Genomic DNA, 24,958 nt, shown 5'->3' with positions numbered 1-24,958 from the left:
GTGACAGGTATGAAATGGGATTTTTGAGTGAGGAAATACGTTTAAAATGGTAGAAAAATCCTCACAATAGCAGCTCCCATTTCATGCAGTTCTGAAGTCATGGTAATAAAAACAGTTACACAAGAACTGTAAACTTTTGTTTATCTCACCTGGGACTTTGAGAGCAAGTAAAACACCAGCAGAGCTGCTGTTTATTGATTATTTTAGCAGAACTGGAAACTGTTACTAAGCATGGCAGAAGTAACTGTTGGTATAGGGACACTGCTATAAGCCAAGATGAAACTTTCAATGCCATCCTGCCTGCCTGGACTCAGCGCCATGGGCTTCTCTCACTGAGCCATTCACCAGTGTGAACAGAACCAAAACATTGTGGCACTTCACACAGCTCCACGAGGGACAGACAGCTGGTGTCTGCCACCAGCTGTGCCTCCAGCCACTTCTGCAACAATTCAGGTAGCAGAGTGATTCTTTTTTATTGTCTCTGTTCAGCTGGCTGCACAGAATGAGATGCCTGTCACCTCTTCAGTTATTATCAAACTACACAAGCAATTTTACTGAAATTTCAGTACAAGAAGTGAGCAAGGATCATGTTCGTTATCTCCTTTCACCCTGCCCATCATCTCCATATCATTCAAAATCTGCAGAGAATAATTAACAAGAGGGTTCCTCATTCACATGATACTTCCAGGAAAATATGTTTCATACATTCTCAGACTAATTCAGATTGAAAGGGACACCTGGTCTATCTCCTTCCCAAAAGCAGGTCCAGCTAAATGAGGTTGCTCTGAACCAGTGCAGTTAAGTTTTGAAAGCCTTCAGTATCTCCAAAGATGGAGATTCTACCACCTCTTATTTCCCTGTTTGAGCATTTGACACCATCACACTGAAAATAACTGAAATGCCCTCACTCCAATTTCTTGTTTGGATCCCATGCACTCTGGAAGGAGTCTGCCTCCATCCTCCCTGCAGCCTCTTGTTCAGCTGCTGCTGACAGCAAGAAAATCTCACCCCTCAGCCTTCTCTCTGAGGCAGAATAAACTCAATGCTCTCAGCCTGGCTCCACACTTCATGTTCTCCAGTTTTCACCAGCTATGCAAAAGCCAGCTGAGCTCAAGCCTGGAGAAAATGAATTGAGTTAAACACAAAAGAGAAGTAATTTTAAAAGTTTGAAATGGAAAAAAAAAGCTTCAAAACAATAATCCATCTGGGCCTTTGGAGCACAGCTGTGACTCAAGGACAAAGTCCACCCACAGGTACCAGGTGACCTTCAGGAGGGAATTCCATCCACATTCCCACATTTACATTTACCACCCTGTGGCTTCTGGTCTCGAGTTCAGCAATGGCAATGCAGCTGCACTGTCCAACAGCTCAAGAGTAAATGCCCTGACATTTGAGCAGGACAAGGTGGGAAGTGCTGGGCAGTGATATCTGTGAGATAAAGGGGACACACCCACACAGTGGCCTGTGCTGCTCAGGGCTGAGTGCTCCCTCTGTGCATGAGCTGCACTGAGCTCTGTTTACAGTGGCAGTGTCACTCCCCCAGCCCCAGCAGCCTGAAGGGGTCACTCAGTCTCCTAATGAACCACATCCACTCCAAGAAATCCATCCATCCATCCATCCATGAAATGTCTCCATCTGGTCAGTTCAGGCACCCAGCTCCATTATTCTGGCACAATCAGTGGCACCTTAAAATGTGGTCACCTTAAAATATTTTGTTCACGCCAAGCATGAATTTAAAACACATCCCAAATGTTTCATTCTACAATCCATCCATAGCCAACCATTAACTACATTTTTCTGATCTTATGAATATATTCAAGGAGTGCTAATAGTTTTAAAACCTTCTCATGAAGAACAGTATCCAATGCATGCAAAAGACCTGAATGATTTCAGTTCAAACAGCAGAGAGAAGCCCTTGGGAAACAAGAGGCTTGCAATCAAAACCTCATTTTAGGGTTTACTTCAGCAGTGTTATGTGGCTCTCACAGATTAATGAAAAAAGAAAAGACAAACTGACCTACCAGATGACAGTTTGATTTTGACTATCATACACCACATTTCACTTTATTTTTTGCTTTTGTGTTTATCACTGTCCTATTCTAGACAGACTTCAGGAAACCCTTTCCTACAACACCTCGTCTTAAGAGCTGTCTCCTGATGATTCCTGTAGAATTTATCCTGGCACTGTAATTCATTCCCCTTGGCTTTCACCAACCAAAGCAGTCACTTGGTTTGGAGATCAAAGGACTTCTCAGTTAAAAAGCTCCATTTCTTTCCTGGCCCAGACTGAATAGTTGGAAAGAAATGGCCACCTCTGGACTGGCCTTCACCTCACTTGGCACTCAGGCTTTTTGCAGTGAACTGAAAAACACTTGTGATGCCACAGGGCAACATGAACTGCCATTTTTCTGACATTCACTCTAATGCCCAACTCAGAAAGTGAAGTTTGGTAAAGTTCTATAAACCCACAAAGCTTGTGATTGACCATTTTTCCACAGTCATGACAGGGGACTTCACTGAGATCTGAGCATTAAACCCTGGCTATGAAGGTTCATTTCTGTGTTCTATTTCCCAAAGCAGCAGCAGAAGCCAATACCCCAACACTTTGCCACAACATTTCTGCCTGCAGACTCAAACCAAGATTTCAGCCAACACACAATGTGCCTGTTTGCACATTTAACCCAGCAGTGAATATGCTGTAAGCACCAGAATGCACAAAGCATTTCATTTTGGAGCACAAAACAAAACCACCTCATTGCTGAAACATGCTCCAGTGTAACATACAGACCTTTGCTGGTACAAAGCAAGCAGGACTTGGCTCTAACCACTGTCATCTCAGTCTTGCATTGGGAGTTTGTCCCACATGCATTTCTTGTAGATTAAGTTATACTCCAAGCACATTCTCCAAATCAACAGGTCCTCTTCATTGCTCATTGATACCAAGCTATTTTTAATTACTGCATGTAAGTACAGTTTCTCTGTAGCTAACTAAGGCTTATGTATTTGAGCCCAATTAAAACAGGAGTAAGATGTGAAACAAGCACACACTGAACCTTCCAAAAGCAAGATTTAGTTCATCAAGGGCAGACCCTGCTGTAGCCCAGCCTTCATCAGAACTTACACAGCATAGATGTAAATGTTAGAGTGTATTTTGCGTTAAGCACTGCGGAATAAATTTCAAGTAATTCCTAATGAAGAGAGCCACGAGCACCACCTGCATTTTAACAAACAAAATTTCTTCATTATACACTTTCCCCTGAGATAGTGTTCTGTAAAAAAATAAAAAATCTCATTTCTCCTGTTGTTTTACTAAGTTTGTCACCAACACTAAAAAACACTTACCCATTTCAGGAGAGAATTCTATCTCCCCCTTAACTGGATCCTGGATATGATTTCCCAAAGAGTTCCCTATCTTATTCTCTTTCTGCTGCAATTCAGGTACATGAACTGGCCCCCGTGTAAAACGAGGGTAGAATTTTTTTGGGAATGGCCTCTGAGGTTCCAGCCCCTTGATGGGCACATTCTTGAAGGATTGGTTCTCTTCACTGAAGTTGAAATAAACAAAGAGCAGAAGTGTCCAGGTCACGGATGTGAAGAGGCACCCATAGCAGAAATAGCGAAGTGTGACACTTCCCATTGTAGACTCAGCATCCTTGAGGGCCCATTCTCAATTACCTGCAAACAGTGAAAACACACATTTTGAGAGTGCTGCCTGTTACCTTATGCATTGCAAAATATATTCAATAGGTTACTCCTCCATTAAATGATTTTTAGAGCTTAAACTTCAGGCACAGACCTTAAAAGAAGTAAATCCCTTTTAACTCTCCATTCATAAAGTAAACATGCCCAGTTTTCACATTTAATGTAGATACCACTGCTTTAAAATATGGAGCAAACAATCACTAAGAGCCCAGTGACACACCACAATTAAAGTTTAAAATTATTAATTTCCTTCAGAATAGTTATATAACTCTCTGTTCCATAACAGTATATTTCTAGTATGCCTGCCTTGAAATAAACATATAACTAAATATACACAGGGAATTGATTCTTCATGGAATTGTTTTGGCTGGAAAGGACATCTGGAGGTCACTTTTTCCAAGCCCCTTGCTCAAGCAGGGCCACTCTGAGCAGTTGCCCAAGAGCAGGTCCACAGGTATCCATTTTCATAGCTCAGATCCAATCCTAAAGCATAGAATGAGAGACCACAGATTCAAAAAAGCTACATGGTTCAGTTCTTCTTGCCCCAAATTTAAGAACAGCCCTCATGAATGTCCCAGGAGTTCCAGAAAACATGGGATGCAACTGAACAACACACAGCACCATGACAGTCACATTTACAGATAATCTTCTCCACAGAAAGAAGACAGATAAGACAGGAAAAGAAGGAAAAGCTCTAAGGTGATTTACTGTGATCCCCCAGGGCTCTGCAGACTCCAGAAAAGCTTTCATATTCCAGCCCATCTAGAGCCAGAAGGAAGCAACCCAGACTGCATTTTTACTTCAGACATCCATAAGATAATTTTCCCCAAAGCTATACTGCATAAGCAAAACTGTGAAGTGAAGCAAATGAAGCTGGTGAAAGTATTTTACTTATAGGCAAGGATAACTGGGTAAACTTTCTGGAGTTCCCCAAATCTAAAAACTGTTCAGCATCCTTCCCCCACCCTGCAAAAGAAACCAACCAAAACAAAACCTCCAAACAACACACAAAAATCCCCCACACTAACAAAAAAAAAAAAAAAAAAAAACAAACCCCACATGCCTTAAAAACCATACAGATCAGTTCCTCAAACTTTGGGGGAAAATGTTGACTCAAAGAACTTGAATTCTTTCATCACTACCTAACCAAAACAAAGTCTTTGCACAGTAACAAAAAGTCAGGAAATAATTTAATCACCTTTTAATTAGCAAAACTTTCACTTTAAAAAAACAAATATTGGGATAGGAGTCAGTCATTTATGCTGATGCATTTTTCAAACTACTCAAAAAGTCAGAAACTACCAGAAGTTTTCAGGTCAATCTGGCAAAGAACAAACCAGAACATTTATGAGTACAAACAAATTATTCCTTCTCAATATGGGAAACTATAAAACAAAGATATGAAACAAGCACACACTGAACCTTCCAAGCAAGATTTAGTTCATCAAGGGCAGACCCTGCTGTAACCCAGAAGCTGTTAATGATCCCAAAGAACATTATAAAGACACCATTTACTTTGGCAATGCAATTCTGAGTCCTTAGTGATTTGCATCCAAAAAGAATATATGGCAAAATTCAGGCTTACATTTTCCAGACAGCAGCAGGACATCATCTCCCAAGAATAAAATATCCACAGAGCAAAGTAAAAAAACCAAAACCCAACCTCCTCAAAAATTATTTACCCATTGTTCTTACCATGTCAAACTCCCTCACTTCTGCAAGGCAACAATCCACAGAGCAGCTGAGCCCAAGGAGCTTAAAAAGGTCTTAGAGAGGGTTTAAATCCCAGGCTGAGCCTGTGCATACAGATGAACTGCACTCTGTGTTGGAGAGAGAGCCTGTTCCACTGTCACACAGAAATCTCACTGCAAGGCCATTAAATTAGGCAGGCATCAAACTCTCTGGGGCAGAAATGATAGAAGAAAATCCTCATTTTTGCTAGCAGAACATGTTTCCCAGTTAGAGAAGTACAGATGACCAATCCCCAGTGCCTCATGCCCTGTGCTAACCCAACCCCTCCAGGGTGAACCTTGGCTCAGAACAAGCATGTGAGGCTGCAGAGGAGCAAGAGCAGACAAACACTTGTATCCTCTCATTACAAGAATTCTTCCTGCTCAGCACTCTGCAGACAATTAATGCTACTCCATAAAAGAGGATCTGGGTCCTTGCCAGGTTCTTTTTGCATGGCCACCAGAAGGTCATCTGCAGGAAGATTTGTCCAAGCCCAACATAGTGCTCCTCAAAAAGTGCTGGAGGTGTTTTTCCATTCACTATGGTAACACAGATGGACAATCCTAACATGCACTGACACTTGGGAACAGAACTGTCCTAGCAAGATAAAAATTACTGTAACAAAGGAACCCTCTCATTTCAGAGTTGTTTAAGGATAGATCTACACTGCAGCTTGCACAGAAAAAACAATCTATTCTATCTCTGGTAACAGAAGACAGGCACACAGAGCAGAATTCCTCATGGATTAAATATTTGCATAGTTCCTTGCACCTCTTTCACAGCTCAGAGCTACACCTGCTGCTGTGGCACTTCCAGCCATGACAAGGTTAAAGTGTGCTGTGACTGCCATCAGGCGCACTCAGATTAAAGAGGAGGGGATAAATTGCTGATCACCAGAGTGAGGACACTGCTGTACATTCCTTCCATCTCTAGCCAGGCTAAAACTCATGCTTGGCTACTGCTACAAAAGCAACCAATGCAAACCAAAGCTAAATAAACCAAGTATTTTTTCCACCTGATCTTTGCTAGATCTGCTCCACCTTCTTTTCCTCTCCTTCATTATTCTGGGATTCTGTAAAATGATAAAGATGTTGAAATACTGCATTTAAATCAAATGATAGAATCTCCACAATGCTCAGCCTGTGCCTGTTCAGTACCTTGCTATTCAACCAAGACATTTGGTAATTTATTTGGCAGGAAAATACAGACTCACTATGCAGACCATTCTGAGGGCAGAACAGAAAAAAAAAAGTTAATCCTGTGTATGAAAAGCACATTGAGGCTTATTGGTTTACTTTATTCACCAACACATATGTATTTACACAAATCCTTTGGATTTCAACCACTTCCACCATTTAAGCAGAGTCATGATCTGTGTCAGAGCTGCACACTCCAGTTTTAGACAGTTTTAAGTTGATTGCCTTCTTACAGATGTGCTTTAGGCCAGAGGAGGTTTCCAAGTCTTCAGCCATGTCAGTCCTGCTTGGGACCTGCCCTGAGGAACCAAGAGAACCTTTGCAGCCCTACACTTCCATGCACACTAAGCACAACCACACAAATGTATCTCTGTCCCTCCTCAACATACAAGAACATACAAATAAGAATCCCTCCACTCATTTCAGTGTGCAACAAGAAATAATCACTTTGAAAAGTGCAGAGGGAGAAGGAGAGGAGATGGCAGCTGGGCACAAGGACACAGGAGGAAACACTGAGTTCACAGAGCCTGACACCCAACCCTTGATTCTTACGTCAGCCATCTCCCTATCCAGGAACTCCTTCCATGCAGACACAGTGAATAAAAGCCTTACTCTGTCCAGGTTCCTTTCCTCTCCAGTGCTGTGAAGGAAAGAGATTCCTTCTTCTAGGAAATACATTTTGCCAATTTACCCAGCAACTGCCTCAGCCTATGGATGGTCATAATACCTTGATGAGTGTCTAAAACATCCATCCTCTCCCAGTTGGTTTCTCCAAGGAGGATTTTGAAACTTAAGCAAAGCCAAACCCTTCTTTATTTCTTCCTCATTTTTTTGTTCCCCTTAAACAGAGACAATCTGTTCCTGAGTACAGGAGATGCAAAGGACATGCCTTTCAAATCCAAAGTATTAGGATCTTTCTCAGCCCTGATATATGTTGCATGAAAAATCAGATTATATGTATCTTTAACTCAATAGCTTAAAGCTCTGCTAATGCAAGCACAGCTGGCAGGTTTGAACAGTTAGATAGAAACAACTGAAATTTTAAAAAAAGCAGAACTGCAGAATTCAGATAACCAACAGGCTCATAAGTATAATTTTCACTTATGCAATACTGCAACAATGAGTCCAGTCACCAATAAATTGCTATTTGGACAGTACAGTTAAAACTCCTTTCTATTTATTTCTTCAAGTTCAAGCAAAAATACTAAATGCCACAAAAGAATAATCCATTATTTAAACATAGCAAGAAGAATTGTTTCACAGCACAGTTCCTCACAAATTTTCCTGGAAAGAGATTAGACTTGAGGGTCTATCATGCATCTCCCCTTCACTTCTGAAAAGCAGTACAGCTGCCAAAAGTAAAAAAATCACCTCAAACAATTCTTCTTTCCAAAAACTCAAGTAGTAAAGAACATCCAGAATAAACAGAAGGCATTTCCTTTCCCTTGGCAAGATAGGAGTTTCATGAGCAAGTAATAAATGTTAACACCTTGAAGTATTTTACAGACATTCATTCCCATGCCCTAGAGAGGCATGGAGTTCATGGCTGTTCAATCCAGAGACACTTCAGCACAACAAACACAAATCATCCAAGGTGGCAGCATCTCCTGCATCAGGAAATTACAATCCAGATTGGGGGGCAAGAGAGGAAAAACATATCTTAGAAGCTGCCTCCATCAGCTCAGAAGAGACCCAGACTGAAAGGAACAGTATTCTGAGAATTTCTAACCAAATATTCAGCTTTCAGTGTCTCTCTTGTTGCTCTATTTTGACTACCATATATTTATTGCATGAGTTTTCCTTGGAACTGAGTTTGCAGACCCACATACCAGAAGTGCCAGTAAAACACTGCTCTCTAATTTCCACAGATTCCAGTACAGAATTCTCAGTTCCTTGCACAAGTAGTAAATAATTGATTTTTTTAAAGAGAATTATAAAGGTTAAATATTAATGACTCAGTAAAAGTCTCTTAAATCCCCAAACTGAAAAACTCTCCAGGAGCCCACCTGCCAGAGCTGAGCTGCAGCACTCACTGTGCAATAGGCTTTTCATGTCACAGCAGCTCCTTTTGGCAGCCTCACAGCACCACCATGACATTCACTCCATACATCAAGCCCAGGAATATTTACATGCATTTAATGACTGGCCCAAAGACACAACTGTGTTCCCCCCACAGCCCAGGAGGGTTTGTTGTTAGTAACCTGTGCAGCTCTCAGGAACACTGGCTCAATGTGTTGGCCTTGGATATTTTTAAAGGAAGCACAAAATATCAACCACAATCCACAATATTTTGGCTTAAAGAGCAATATTTGCTACAGACTCTATGACCTGCCACTGCTTAAGCACTGACATCTGCTTGGATTAACCTCAGCAGTTTAGTAAACACACCGTGTGAGGGGATATTTCATAACTGTGCCAGAACTCATGTTTGTCACAGGTCAAACAGAGGATCAGACTAACCTCAGGATTTTTGAAATAGGAGTAAAAATTATTTGAGAAAACCTTAAAGTCTACTTGTAGTTTTTTCCAAGAATAGCTTTCCTTAAAAAAAAAAAAAAAAAAAAAAAAAAAAACAGGAAAAGACAGATACTCAACTCATACTACTCAGGTCCCCTGCAAGACTACCTGTGTATTTTGGAACTACACTGAGGCAAGGAACAGATGTATATAATCCTCATTTTTAAGGAGCACTCTACCAAAAATTTTTTAAAAAATAATTAAACTACTTTATGTTTCTACAGAGTATTAGGATATTTTGCTGCATGACTTTCTATAGATGCTTCTAATTTTTACTTTCTTATTCTTTGGGTAGAGTAGAACACAAGAATATAAACCAACAGGAATATAAACCAACACTACTCATGAATGCAACTTTGCTCTTTTAATAGCCTTCATCCTTCCTACATTTCTTGGCCTCCAAGATGTTATAGCTACCCATGAACTGGCTTTCCAATTTACTGGCTGAATCATTATCAAACAACATTAACAGTGCAATGAACAGAGGCCAGATTAGGAGGAATTAGTACTGCAATAAGACACACTCATCACACAAACAGAAATGCCATTCACACACCTTCTGCACTTGCAAAATAAATTTTTTTTTTCTGGGCAACCTTTCCATTAGAATCTCTCTGTTCAGGGAAAGTCACAGTTAATAGAGCAGCAGGATGAGAAAGGGACACCTCAGGCAGCTTTTGCTTCAGATCCATCACACATCCCTAGGAGCAACATTCAGCCACAGCAAAAGCAATAGACATTTCCAAATAAAAGTGTTTCATGTGCCCCAGAGTCTAAGCACCAAGCTAATTTAACTCCTTTAAAAACCTTCCTACAGGACTGATTTATCACTAAATCGGATCTACCTACCAGTTTGTTTTTAATGAAAAGCCACCATTAATTTTTGACCTTACAGAGGGATGGCTGATTGCACTTTATGAATTAAGTGGCTTTTTTTGACAGGTAACTACTCATGTGAAGATGGGCTGGGCCTCCAGGAACCTAAATCATTCAGCAGGGACAAATGCCAAGCCCTGCACCTGGGACAGACAAACTGTGGCTGCTGGCACAGCCTGAGGAACAGCTCTGCAGCCAAGGCCTGGCCAAGGCTGAGCCAGAGCACAGCCCTGCAGCAAGGGGAGGCAGGGATGGGCCCACAGGAGCAGCTGAGCCAGGGTGCCATTCCACACTCCCTGTGGCCACAGGCAGGGACTGCCAGTACAGGGCAGACATCAGGAACCTGGAGTGAGGTCAGGAAAAGGACACTGGGATGGAACACTTGCCCTGTGAGAGCTGGGGATGCTGGATTCCTTCAGCCTGCAGAAGAGACAGCTTTGGCATGAGAGCTAAAACAGCAGCCTGATGTTACCAAGAAAACAGACCCTGGCTGTTTAGTGAGGTGCAAGGTAGGAGAAAGAAAGAACTAAAAAAGGCTGATGTTAAATCATGTTAATGTTCAGTCACACCAACACTCATCCACAGAGACATCCTGTGGACCACAGGCTGTCCTCTTGCATAAGAGCACTGTTCCCATTCATTTTAATGAGATGACACATTAAGATCTATTTTTAATTAGCCTCAGCAAGTCCCTTCTAAATTCAACTTTCAAAGCTTTGAGAGCCAACAGTTTAGTCATTTCAGCACAGATATACAAATCCATGTCATACCACCTAAAATAAATCCTCCTGGAATGAATACAAAATCTTGAGCAACACCTTACAGATAATCTTAAAATACCAATAATATTCATTATATTTTAAAGATACAGAAAGGCACATAGATTAATTGCATGAATTGTTAAAATCTATGAAACTATACTCCAAGTATATGAAGTCTGAAAAGCTTTAAGTGTTTTAGGACAAATTTAAAAATTCATCTTGTTAAGTCTTTATGTTCTCAGCCCTCACTATTTTTCCAGTGTCAAATGACTCACTCATATACTGATTTGTATTTCAGTTTTTGGGCTTTAACCAGAGATGTCTAAATATTGCATAGCATCATTGCCAAACCTGTGAACTATACATTGAAATGCCTCCTCTAGGAACATAAATTTGCTTATCAAGGAATTTCTCAACTCCAGTAAAAAAGCTTTACTTAGCAGGCTGCCATTCCAGAGTGTATGCAAACACTTTGGCTTTTTTATAATAAAAATGTGAAATTCCTCCTTTAAGTTTATATAACTTGCATTTCAAAAAAAAAAAAAAACAAAAGCACCCTTAAAGAAATGTTCAAGTATCTTCTGCAGTAACATCTTCCACTTCTTGTGTGGAATAAAACATATTGGGTTTTTCCTTAATTGATAAAGGATTCCTTTCTCCCCACATATTGCTCCACTCCATGAAGTGAGAGTATTTCACGAGGGCTCTAATTTAAGGATACAATTTTAATGGAAAAAACAGTTACAAATTTTGGAAAGAAAAACTTTTTAAAGTCAGCATCTCATGTTAACAAACAGCTGAAAAGAACACCAGGTTTAGTTACAACCAGTGGTACAACATTGCATCAAGAAAAGTAACATAATAGTGCAGCCTCATTAGAGAAAACAAGAACTATTGGATTAGAAATACAAGCTTACCAAAATCCTGGCTCTCAGTTCTGGGTAAGTAAATGCTATACAGTACACAGTTCCATGCTGCTGCAGTGTCCTCATTCCCTTCAAAAAAAGCTTTTTATTTCCCAAAGCACAGTTATAAGAAAGAAATTCTTACCTATCCCCCTACAAACGCTCAGGCTGCTGGGCTGGATGTTCCTTTAAGCCATCTGGCTCACAAATACATGGCATGCCATTCCCAGAGTCCTAAAAATACCTTCAGCCTTTCTTGCTGCTGACAAATACTTTCTTCTAATTCAAACAGCAAGATTTTATTTTCATCAATAAAACCAGCTCTGAAAGAAGCCACAAGGTCTCCAAAGAAAGCTGCAATGCATTTTGTAATACAGCCCCTTCCTTCTTCACAGGGCTTAGAAAAACAGCAAGGTTAAACACCCCACAAGTTGTTCTTCACAGCATCTCTCTCACATTAAAGATCCATGCATCTAAATATTAGTTTAACAACCCTTCAGCACAATGTACAAATGCAGAATGTAAGAGAGCTTACAAGGTCAACTACACACAAATAAGCTGCTTAATACCTTTTCTAAATGTCTAAAATCTGCTTAGCCGTTCCTCACATTTTACGTCTGCAAAGCTCACCAAAATAACAACAAAAATGCAGATTCACGCAAAACTATTGGATTATGACACTTTTAGAGGAAGAGCTGAACTGAAGAACCCTCACCTTTTTGCAGAAGAGGCGGCACCGAAGCAGAGCAAGGTTAGCAGGGAGAGCACACTCGGTGTGCTCGCTCCCGGGAGCAGTGAGCGAGCAGGAAGTTACCGCTGTGCGCTGCCGGTCCCGCCGGGGATGGGGGACAAGCGCGGGGCTCTCCAGGAACACAGCCCGCCCTGGATGGGCTGAGGACACCCAGGCTGCACACCCTCATCTGGCTGCATTCACTGCCCCAAAATCGTCCACATATTTCTCTTTTTCTAATTATTTCCCACATCTCTTTTGTTATGTTTTTTTTTAGCTGGTGCATGATCCATATCAATCCACGGCTTTGGCAATATACACATGGTCATTTTCCTGCCACTCACATAATCAATCAGGAACATTCTCCCTCATGACTAGAGCACAGTAATGCTAGAGAAAATGATCATTAAGCTGTATAAAAACTCCTTTAGTCCTCATTTTCCAAATCCCTAGGAACTTCATAAGACTCCCACATTTTGGAGTAACTCCCCATTTTGACATAAATTTTCTAGGCATATTTTCTGTTCATTTTCCAAAATTTTCACCAGTCTTTTTTTTTAATTTTTTCCAGTCTTTTACTAGGAAAGTGAAAACACATTTTCTAATTCTTAAAAAAAAAATACCCAAAAAAATATTCAGGCCTCATTTGTGCAACCCTCCTGGAAAAAATAAAAAAAAAAAAAAAGCTGGCAGCAAATTGTCAACCAAACAGACCTCTCTGAAGGACTTTTGAGTGGGACAGTGGTAAAAAGCGGGGTTGACCAGTGTGTTTTAAACCTGTGACTGCTCATCATGGAAATTCCACATGGCACAGGTTCTGCAGCAGCTCCCAGAAGACATTGACAATCCACTTGTGCAGAACTCAGACTGGTATCAACAGCTGGATACAAAAATACACAAAAGACATCTGCCAACTCACTGGGAGCTTCCAGAGACTCCACCTGAACATGTATCAAAGGCAAAATGGCTGCAATTATGTTACTATTTGTATTAGAGAGCTGGAAACTGTCTTAATGAAATTGTTGCATTGCACCTTATCTGTGGGATCTCAGCACCTCAGGACTGATGTGCAGAGTCACCGAGACCACCCTTGGGGGGCTCGGGAGTCCTGGAATGTTGCCAGAAGTGTCTGGTGGCTGGACTTTGATCCTGCACGGGAGACAACACCTGTATGAGGATGGGAGGATTTCACTGGGGTGAATGGTGAAGGGATAAGTTAATTAGAGTGTGAAACACAGGGTTTAGGATTTCTGTACAGGGGGGTTTAGAGAAGTAAGATGGAGGAATTGGGGCGTGTCCTGTCCTTCTTCTTCTTCTTGGCCTCCATCTTCTGTGGTGATGTTGGCACTTTGGGATGGGTTATTACTAAAAGTGCACTTGTCAATAAGGGTAAAAGGTATTAGAGAAAACTGATAAATATTGTATACGTAATTTTGAGTATAAAGATAGGTGACCGCCCCGGGGGCTCTCAGTGTGCTCATGGCTGGCTGCTGTGCAGACCTCTGTCAGGCCAAGAGAAAATCTTTTAGATAAACAATTAATAAACACCAAGACCTAGAAAAGATCTGAAGCCTCTTCTCGTCCTTTGAAGCGCGAGCTGTCCAAAGCCACCTAAACAGCTGAAAAACTGACACTTATCCTGCAGCCTCAGATCTCAGAATTCCTGGACTCCTGCGCCGACTCCCCACAAATCATACAAGTCTGCTTCATTTCTATTTCTGCACAGCTTTCCTTTTCAATAGCAGAAATTTACATAAAAGTACTTGGTTCAGTCAGACCAGAATCAAACATCTTTATGGAGCCTGAGTAAGTGATATAAGCAAAAGGATTTATTTGTGTAAAAAACCCAAACAAGAAAAACTAAACACAAACAAACAAAATATAAATAATTGATGAAATGTAGCCCCAGAATTAGATGTGAGGTTAAAACAAGTTACAGATTAAATCCCTAGATCGCCTCTAATAGGAAAATATTTAACTCACGCTAAACTGCTCAGAGTTCTGAACCCTGTTACACTTCTCCATGCTGTTAAGGATAGCACTATCTTAGTGATTCCCTCAATGGACCACGTTCTGTGGTTTTTCATGGGAATGGCCATTGTTAAAAAAATACTAAAAGCATGAGTTGAACTTAATGTCCATCTGCATTTCTCATGTCCAGAAACAAACATCACTTGGAGTTTTTCACTCCACGCTTTAGCACAGAGCCCACAGTATCCATGTCATTTGGAACTTTTATTTTTCCCCAGTAAGAAATTCTGAGATAAACCAAGATCCTGCAACCTTCTTGTTTTGGATTCATTTTCTCATCAAAAGTTTAAAGTATTTTCTGCACACCAGTTTATCTCTACATCTTTTATCTTCTCACAAATGTCTCTAGACATTAAGAAAAGAGATATCCTAAGGATATAATCCTAAGGATATAAACCTACTTTGTGTTCTATCTCCAACTCACTTTCTGCACCAGGACAGGTACCAGACCAAGCCAAGAATACTCTGGTTCAAGTGTTTGCTCTGCTCAGGATTTTGCTGAGATTCTCAGCAACTCAATGCCTCAGCTCTCCCCTCATGCATTAAGGAAAATACTTTAATTGCTGGATTAAAACAAGTCACTAGAAGAAACAGATTGTGCACTGCATGTAAGGACAGCAAATTTCCACAGGTTGTGCCAAAAATTATTTTTCTTAATCTTTCATTCCTTCTCTGTGATCTTACAGACTCAGTCTTTCCTTCTCACAAGAAATCTCTTTGAGGAAAGAGTTGTGGACCACTCCTTTTCCATCCCCTCTTGGTCACTTTTCTTCTACTTATCTATTGCCAATGTTTCTAACAGGAAAAAATGCTCAGGATTTTGATGTTGAAATCATGGATGTTGCAACAAAATGAATAGCAGATCAAAAATACATTTTCCTGCTTCAGCAGGAGCCATGCTCCCAACACTCTGCTTGCACAGAAGGTTAATGTGCAATCCAGAACTTGGCCATCTCCTGGTTTATAGGTGATGATTCTCAACATCTGCTGACACCAGAGATAAGAGATTCCTGCTCACTGACCAAAGTAAGGTGTTTCAGGAAATGGAAAACTAAAGGAAATACTTCCAGAAAACACATTCAAGAACAAATATGAGATGTATCAATAAAAGACAGTGGGACTCTTTGTTCTTGATGTTATGCTTGAGGAACTGGCAAAATAGTCAAAATACCTACAAAGATTGATTCATAAGGGGTTTTGAATCAAAACAAGATAGTTTGTGCTTCCCGGAAAAGTATCTGTGTTTTAATTAAAGCACCTTCAAGGTTTAGAGCATCCAATTTAATTCTTGTCTGCACAAGAAAATCTGTGTCATTTAGCCAAGCAACATTTGGATGGTTTTACACAATCTGAAAAGACCTCCATGAACATGCCTCTAACATTCATTAAGTATTTGCTTAAATCAGTCTGGCACATAGCAACCCTTCACTGAGGTACCTTCCTTTCAGCATGCCTCTGCAAGTTTATTAGCTCAGCCTGTCAATTTAAAATCTGACTTCTTAAATGGTGCAGTGTCTCCACAGCTGAAGTCCTGGGAATGACAAGAAGTTATTGCAGGTAGGGAGTTGCCCCCCAACCACCCACTCATGCACATATTCCTTCCCCCTGAGCAGCAAGAGGAATTGGTTTTGTCCTGCTCCATGGCACGAGAGGCTGGAGCACAAATGTGAGCAGTCTCTGTAGAAGAGGGTAAGGTAGAACTTGTCAGTCACAGCCAACTTCAGAAACACAGAACTTGCAATGCCACTACTGCCATGAGACAGAAAACCACAAGAGCTCACCTGCTCCCAGCTGAACTTGGAGCCACTGAGACATCACAGACCTGTGAGCACTGTGGGGAGCAGCTCAGGGCTCCTCCCTGGCCTGCACAGCTTCTTCTGGCTCACCCTGTAAAGCACAGAGCAGGCAGCAGCAAATCCGACCTCAGGGGTCTCTAATCCGTGTCAGCAGTGCAAAAGCTGATTCACCCCTGGGCACTGTGCTCCACTTTCCAACACTGCATTTGCAAAGGATCAGGCTGCCAAGCCAGGCTGAGACACAGCACATAAAACAAGTGTTTACAGAAACTTGAATCCATGCTCTACAGCTCAGTAACACCATCAGTTATTTAATCTACAGATTTAACGTATTTTCACATCTCAGGGAATAAGCTCAGAAGTTCCTACATCAAAATATCAGAAATTTATCATGCCTGAAGTCAATTTTTGAATGGAACAGTCCAATCAGCTTCCTAATTTTCTACCTTTTCTGCTGCAGTGTATTTCTGGTTTTTACAGAGTTTTCAAACAGAACATTTACACTAATTCTTACAGTGCTGACTCACATGAGAAACACGCTAGAACGTGGCTGAAGGATGCATCCAACTCTTACACAAAGAGAAGGAAACAAATGCTTCCACTCCTGCTGCAAAACCCCGCTGGAACAGCCCAGACCTCACCACTGACACTGCTTCATAAACTAACACAGGAGCTGCAACAGCAGCTGCTTCCATCTCCATAAACCACCATATGTTTTGAAAAGAAACCCTTGATAAGAAGACAGTTTATCTGCCTCCCACACTCTAACAGGGACTCAAAGACTTCACCTCTGTGATACCTTTTGAGAAGGGAAAATCAAATCCATTTCTGCACTTGAAATACAAGAACATACTTTTACTCTGTAACAGCAAGCAGTATCTCTCCAAAATGAATGGTACCAAAGGAAATTGCTTGATTTTGTGGATACCTTTAGCTGCAGTATCAGCTACCAGGCAGATGCAGCTTTTTAGGAAGTTTACAAACAACAGTCTCAGAAAGGAATGATTGTAATCTTGGAAGTTTTACTTTTTCCTTTCAGTGGAAGTTTCACTTTACTTCTCCACTTCAAGTTATCAACACACAGCTGCTCCAGTGCCAAATTCAGCCTGCTGGCTGCTCTGACTGCAACCATTCTACAGGTCTGCCAAGGAATGTAACCAAAGAACCATCCTGCCTCTGTTCTTGTCACCCCCACAGTACCTTGTGTTCTTTCTCACTGGAAAATCCCAAATCCTACTTTTACTATCTGCTCAGACACTTCCATCCTCATCCATGAGACCCCACACCACATGCACACCTTATATCTACAAGTAAAAACTTGAGGTTTGCATCACTTATTGTGAGGAAGCCTATTTTCTGTAGATACATTTTCAAAATACCAATAACTTATCTTTATTCCCCTTGCCCTGCTGTTTCAGGCTTTCTGCCACCTAAAGTGCTTCAATCACACCTATTGTTATTTTACATCACTATGAAAATGATCAGACTCACCCATTCTCATAAACTACAGTCACACAGAGGCCTTTCAGGAACTCTATCCAGTGCTACCCCTGTGCATAATGCAGTATTGATTTGTATCCTCTGAGAATGTCATTAGACAGTAGAAGCCAGGCCACAGGCCCTGAAATCTGCAGTCAGACTCTCTTCCAGCAGAACAAATGCCACTTCCCCTGCTGGCATCCTCATCTGAGGCTGGGAGATGAAGGCTCATTAGAGCTGCACTGTTATTTCTTCCCTTCCCTGCTGCAGAAGAGCTCCTAAAACTCTGCAGGAGCTTATCTTACCCAGAGATGAAGAAAAGCTTCTGCAGGAGGCATGCAGTTCTTCAGAGACAGTTCCACCAGGGGAGGCCAATTGCTTGTTAATCAAAAGCCTCTTATCTGGAACCACCTGGACATTTACACTGTTCTAAAAGGAGGCCTAGGAATCCCAGCTGGACTGTTTCACATATTTAGAGGTTCTCTATGGGCTAGCATGGCAGAAACACACAGGCAGAAGAGATTGGTACCATCCTTTCTTGGGCACAGTCTGCATTTGGATCAGCTTAAGCTAATCACAGATACCCAGGAATAGTTTCCTATTAAGATGACATCCATAGAAAAGGAAAAAAAACCCCAAATCCTAGCTCATAAAGCATGCAAGAATACTTAATGTAACTTGCAGACTACCAGACTCCTCTTTCTAAGGAAAGAAGGGATTTGATCTTATTTTGAAATACATTTTCCAGGGAAAAACAGCATGTTAGCAGAGTGCTAACAACCCTGCCCACCTGCACCATTACTGTGCTGGCACTGAGAGATTTCACCCTTCCTTTGAACAGAAAGCAATGCTCCAAATACTCTGGGCCAAATGGAGAAAACACTGATTGTTTACAGCAACAAAGCCAGGCCATGAGATATCATTTTTTTTTTTTGGGAAGAGTACGGTCTGAACTTTAATTACACAATTCAAGTCCTGTAGGGTCTACTGCAATTGATATTAAAAACAACTCAGGATACAGCTTGGCAGAGATGCTGTAATAGAGAGCATCAGTGTTGTAATTACTTTCAACAGCAGTTTTAAGGCTGACACCTGTGACAAAGGTGAAACACCTGTCTGGAAAGGTGGATTTTAAACATAAAGTTCGCTTCCAGTACCGCATTACAGCAGGGAATTCTGACCTGCTAAGCCCCTTACTATAAGCAGCACAGGACTTTTACTGGCTTGTTCAGATCCATCTGTTTTCTTGCAAGCAAGGGACCAGAGAACCTTTATTCTGCCTTGCAGGTAACTTTGAGACAGTCTATTTGCTCCAGCATGTTCTGCTGCAGCTTTCCTTACAAGCTTTAACATACACACAAAAAAAAAATAAAAATACCACATGGCAATAATGAACTGACTAAAGAGCTGGAGACCAGCCACGAAGAATAACACACATTTGCTAGAAGGAAGAGAGAAGCCTCAGTGTTGCATATAAGTACATACTGAAGAACAAAGGGGGAGCAGAGGACGAAGAGGGAAGAAACAGTTTTAAAATAAATTTCCCAGTCATAAAGGATAAAGGAAAGAAAGCTTTAATACTTCACGAGGTCACACAGCGCTCCAAAAAGCAGTGCCTGACCTCGCCCTACAAACGAATCAATGAACGGAGCAGCGCCAGCAGCACCAACACGTAGCGATCCTCACATTTCGGGTCACATTTGCAGAGTTTCAATCTACCTGCAGGCGGGCTGCTGCTGCTGCTCCCTCACATGCATTTAAAGAGTATAAAAGCAGTAATCACGTTATCTCCCATCCTGTGTAGCTGCAGCCCCTCGGGTTCCCCCCGGGGTCAGGTTAAACAGGAGCCCCCAGCAAGGGCCGGCTCAGGCGGGGACCCGGCCGGGGCAGCCTCCCGCTGTCACCTCACCCGGGGCAGCGCCGCACCGCACCAGCCTCGGGGGCTCAGGAACCGCTGCCTCAGGGCAGGCGGGAAAACAGAATCACACAATCCATTCGGCTGGGAAAGACCTCTGAGATCATCGAGTCCCATCTACCACCGTGCACAGAGAGCCCGATGCCGCCGCTGACCCCGACCCGCCCCCCCGCGCTGCCCCTCACCCCGGCGCCGCTTCCCCCGCCGGGGCCGCCTCCCCTCCCGCCGCCACCGCGGCCCGTGTCCCGCACAGCCCCGCACTCACCGCGGCGGTGGCATCGCCCCTTCGCCCGCCCCGCGCCCGCTGTGGCGGCGCTGGCGCCATGTGACCGCGGCCTCCTCCTCCTTCTCCTCCCCATTCTCCTCCTCTTCCTCCTCCTCCTCCGCCGCCATGACAGGCGGGGCTGGGGCAGTCGGAGAACATGGCGAGCCCTGAGGGGAAGAGCCGAAGGGCTCCGCAGTGTGTCCTGCGTCCCTTTTGCCGAGCTGTGAGGGGAATCAGGAGTGCGGGGCTGTGGATGTGCGGCTTTCATTCCTCTCCTCCTCTCAGATTTGCTGTGAATTATCCCGCCGGGTTTGTGCGGTGTCTGGCAGCTCTCTGTGATGATTAAAGCCTTTTCCAGCCCCTCGAAGTATTTGTTTCGGTTTTTTCGGCCTTTAATGCCCTTAATGGAAGTACAGAGTCACACAATTGTTTGGGTCCCATCCAGCCTAACCCTGCTAAGGCAGGTTCACATGGAGCAGGTGTCACAGGAATGTGTCCAGGTGGATTTGGATCCCGTGAAGGGAGATCCATGACCTCCCTGGGAAGCTGTTCCAGTGCTCTGCCACCCTCAATGTAAAGAAAGTCTTACTCATTTTGAAGTGAAACGTCTTGTATTTTAGTTTCTGGCCATTGCTCCTCGTCCTGTTGCTGGGCACCACCAAAAAGTGTCCAGCACCGTCCTTTTGGCACCCACCTCTGAGATACTTCTATGAATTAATGAAATCCATTCTCAGTGTTTAGACTGAACAGGACCAGCTCCTGCAATCTCCTCTCATAAAAGAGAAACTCCAGTCCCTGTGCTTGTCCAGGGGCTTTGAAGGGTGGAAAAAGGTGTGTGGTAGAGGATGTCTGGGCTGACCAGCCATGGATCCCTCACCCTATAGATTGAGTTGCTGTGGGGAATGTTAAGGGGATGCTTTCTTCAGCTGGAAGAGGGAGATGGCAGAGGAAAATCTGCCACGACTACACTGAAATAACGTGAGATTGGCAGTTAATGTGCTTCCACAGCCACAAGATTTACATCCCTCAGCTGGGGAGTCATGCTGAAACCTCAGATCTTTGATATCCAGAGGAAAGGGTCAAACCACTGGCTTGCTAAACCCACCACAGCACAGATCCATCTTTGTGCAGGACTGACTTGGCAGGTGTCGTTTCTCCAGGCAAAGGGGTGAAACTGGAAGGCATGTTGGGTTTGTAAGCCCTGTTGAGGTTTAAAAACAAACTAGATGTCAGATTTGCACAGCATAGTCAGGACTGGGAGCTTATTTTATAAATACCCAGATTACAGAACTTGAGCTCCTGAGTGACACTTCGTAGGTGGCATGTTTGACTTTATTGAAGTGGAAATTAAACTGGGTTGACACATCCAAGCCCATTCTTTGGTGGATATTGCCCCCAATATCCAGAGATTATGGCAAGGTGCTTTATAATAACAAAAATAGAGCAGAACCCAGAACCTGTCAAAGAGCTGTAGCTGCAGCATTAGAGTACAGAGGGCAAAAAGGCAATCCATAATCAGAAGCTGCAGTGAGAGAAGAGGGAGTTACAGCCTGTGGAGGGGTTAGTAGGTGGATGGCAAGGAGGCAGCAGGGATCAGGATGAAAGCAAGGTGCAGTTAAATGAGATAGCCACACAGTCAGCCCCCTATCAGACAGCTTTTCAGAATTCCAGCTTCATAATGGCTAACATGCAGCTTTGATCTCTCTCTCATAATAGATTAGCCCAAGGACTGCAAGTGTGTGTTAAGCTCTTTTAGGTAAAAGCAACCTCAGCATATATGATATCTGTTTTCTGCAGAACCATTATCCTGGAAGTCCAAATTTGGCCAGTTGTTGCCCAATTTATAATTCCAGCTATTTAATCCCTTTTAATTCTTATTGATAAGAAGTTCCCTGGTGCTTGAATTATCATTTCATTAGCAGAATTAATAAACCTATACTTTTTAGTGTCATTTACTCTAAGGTCTTTGAGATGTGTTTTATTTCTCAAAATTCCTGATAAAGATAATCTGTCCAGCCCAATTGCTTAATAAGATCTGTGATTACTCCTGAGTGTTAACTAATTGACCCACTTCCTTTGTGCTCACAGCAAGAGGCAAGAACTCTTATAACAGTCCTGGCAAGAAGCCATAACCCAAAGTAATCCTGTATCAATGTGGGTTGGGATCAAAATTTGGGTTCCATATGTACTCAAGCACTGAAATTTCATTTCTGTTGTTGACATGTCTTGGACACAGAAATTACACAAGAGAAAAGGACAGTCAGCTACAAAAGGTATTCTTTAAATCCTGTCCCCAAAACCAAACAGAATTAATGCGTATTGTTTTTCCAAATCCAAATTGTTCAGAACAAATTTCTCCAGCTGATGTGTCATGCTTGTTGACCAGCTGTGATAGAGAAGACTGTAGGAAACTCCAAGTATTCTTTCAATAACTGGGAGGACTTGCATTTGTTTCAGTGGTTTCCTGTGACAATTGTTTGGCTATGGGCTGTCTGTGACTGAAGTCAGTCTGCACATCCCCTAGTAGAGTTTCTACATTATTCTACTTTTGACTGGCATAGAAAAGCCCTTGCAAGTGCTGGAGAGTTTACTTGGAGTGTTTGAGGAAGCAGGACACTTGTCTGGTTGCTCTCAAACCTCTTCTTTCCCATTGTTACTTTTGCTGAAGACCACTTGACGTGGGTTTTTTGCCTGCTTTTCCAAGGGAATAAGGTCAAATGACAACTCAGAACATGTATATGAGTTTATCTGTTCTGCTGTCTCTTCTCAAGAACTTCTGAAATCTTGGGCTGTATGTATCAAATTTGACAGTGGGTGGAAATCTCAATGCTATTCTAAATAGCTTTGCAAAAACAGGTGTCTGAATAGGAGAGACTGTTATCCACCACCAAGCCTGTAGAACAAAGCCATCCCACAAACCCTTAAATTTATTAGGAGCTCTCAGGAAAGAATCTATGGAGCTCTTGTGGCTCATCTATTGAAGGCATCAATTCTGTGCTTTGGAGCAGCTGTAAAGGCAAAAGGGATGTTCAATACATTAAAATCAGAATATAGAACAAGATGGGAAGATTTGTAACATCAAAAATGCTTGCACATCTTGAATATTGTGTGGAATCCTCCCTAAAGCACAAAAAAGGTACCTCTGTACCTTGAACAGCAATGAACTGATTGGAATTGCTTCCTTAAAAAAAAAATAAAAAAAGTGTTTGAATACACTTGAGTGGTTTAATTTGGAAAAAGACCATGAAGGAATGTGAATGCGATAGTGGTCAAAAAATCTGTTGTAATAGAAAAAGTGAATTCTGTGTTTCTTGTAGCATAAGATTTAGATGTCTTGAGTGGAATTTCCAGGCAATAAATTTAAAATAAATAAAAGAAAGTATGTTTTCTCTAGAGTTACCGTTGTAAATTGCTGCAAGTGTAGCGGAGAGGCCAAAAGTATAAATGTTCTCATGAGTGGATTAGAAATGGAAATGAGAAAAATGTCCACTGAAGCCTCTTAAGCATAATGCTAATGCAGCTGCCAGCTGAGGAAATCTCCAAGTAAAGGGGTGGATTCAGCCAGCAGATTAAGGCACCTAAATTTGGTTTTCCATGTGTAGGTGTCTCCATGTGAACCAGATGTCTAAGCTCCCTTACACTCAGCAGAGAATTAATGTGGGATTTAGTTACATAATTGCAGGCACCGAGTGCCAGTTTAGGCACTGAGGAGTTTTCTACCTGGCCTCCTGCTCCAAGAAGCAGCAGATATCCTAAAAAACCTGTTCTGGCTGAAATCTCACGTGGAAGTTGTTGATACCTCAGTCCAGCACAGTTGTCACTGAGCACAGATGGTTGGCAAGCTGAACCCTGCTCATGGAGGCACAGCATGTTCAGAGCACCTCAAGGCAGATGCATCAGTGTATTCTGCACAGCTCAATGGCTCCTTGCTCCATCAGCTCTACTGAGTAGCTCTGCATCGACTGGAGGAGGAATTTGCATGCAGATGAAGACATTGGCATGGGGAAACTTCAGTCTAGGTGTCAGAAATTGTAGGTTCTGCCAGGCTGTACAGAGGGAATATTGCTTAGCTTTTCATGCTGTTTCCTGAAGTTTCCTTAGCTAGTCAGACCAGAGTTGATTCAACAAGTATTGATTTAGGGGAAGAACCCAAGAGATTCTGTATGAAAAGCCATCCTAAAATACTCAGATCTGTGGCAATGAGGCTTGTGTGAAGGATTAGTGACAGTGTGCTGCATCATGGTGCATGGGTATGGAGTGAACTTGGAACTCAGTTACACGACTCCCTTAGCCTGGAGGACACCCAATGGCCAAGAGTGCTGGGGCAGCCACAGGTAGTGCTGCTGACACCCAGAATGGCCAATTCTTAAGCCATTCAATCCTGTAGCTAAAAGGGACTTTATCTTTTTTCTTCCACAAAGGGAAATCCAAATGAATTTGCTTGATGACAGGCTTTGCATGCTGTCATCTGTGAATCAGACCAGTTAGGTCTTGTTTGAGTAGCACAACTTGTCTTAGAAGAATTTAGGCTAAGATTCAGGGCAAAGAAATCAAAAAGAAGGATAACTAGAAAAGCCAGATGATAATTAAATGAGTTTTGGAATGCTGAATCAGTTTTTTCCTCAGTCTCTCATGCTTCAAATTATTTACATTTCCTTGTTGGAAATACAAAACTTTTAGCACTAATGCTGTCCTCTGGCGCTGATGAAAGTTCTAACAAAACAACTCAGCAAGCTCAAGAGTTTCTTTTTTGGACATCCTTCAACAAGCTATGAAGCTTTTTCAAACTTCATTGGGCACCAGCTGTGCTCCTGCATGTTTGCTAATTATTGACAGAATGCTTTGATAGTACAATAATAATAATAAATAATTAATAAATAATGAATACTTCCTTCTAGCATTGCTGGTGTCAGGAGAACATTGTACTCTCAAATATCCTGCTCAGACAGAGATGAGAGCAAACCTAATATATTACAATAAACAGGTTCTCTCCCTTTTCCCATACACAAGACACAGATAAGATCTACAACCAGCTAAATATATTAACCCATCCT

At 42.1% G+C, this 24,958-nt stretch overlaps 1 protein-coding gene across 5 annotated transcripts in view; it reads right to left on the bottom strand.

Moving 5' to 3' along the window:
* The window catches only part of GALNT11 (polypeptide N-acetylgalactosaminyltransferase 11), a 47,265-nt gene extending 27,303 nt beyond the window's left edge, over window positions 1-19,962 (bottom strand). The window contains exons 1-2 of one of the 5 annotated variants that reach the window (XM_063180745.1): window positions 19,905-19,962; window positions 3,343-3,675 (exon numbers count right to left, since the gene is read on the bottom strand). In XM_063180745.1, the coding sequence (XP_063036815.1) occupies window positions 3,343-3,637 (295 nt within the window). In that variant the 5' untranslated portion in view covers window positions 3,638-3,675; window positions 19,905-19,962. Of the gene's footprint in view, window positions 1-3,342; window positions 3,676-5,397; window positions 5,674-11,833; window positions 11,976-12,403; window positions 12,551-19,824; window positions 19,845-19,904 lie in introns of those variants that run through there. The other 4 variants (XM_063180987.1, XM_063180677.1, XM_063180904.1 and 1 more) reach the window with 4 other exon arrangements.
* Between the last annotated feature and the right edge of the window lie 4,996 nt (window positions 19,963-24,958).

The sequence above is a fragment of the Melospiza melodia genome, chromosome 1 (assembly GCF_035770615.1).
Source record: "Melospiza melodia melodia isolate bMelMel2 chromosome 1, bMelMel2.pri, whole genome shotgun sequence".
Taxonomy (NCBI): domain Eukaryota; kingdom Metazoa; phylum Chordata; class Aves; order Passeriformes; family Passerellidae; genus Melospiza; species Melospiza melodia.
The sequence above is the reverse complement of the archived record's forward strand: the minus strand, read 5'-3'. Positions and strand labels throughout refer to the sequence as shown.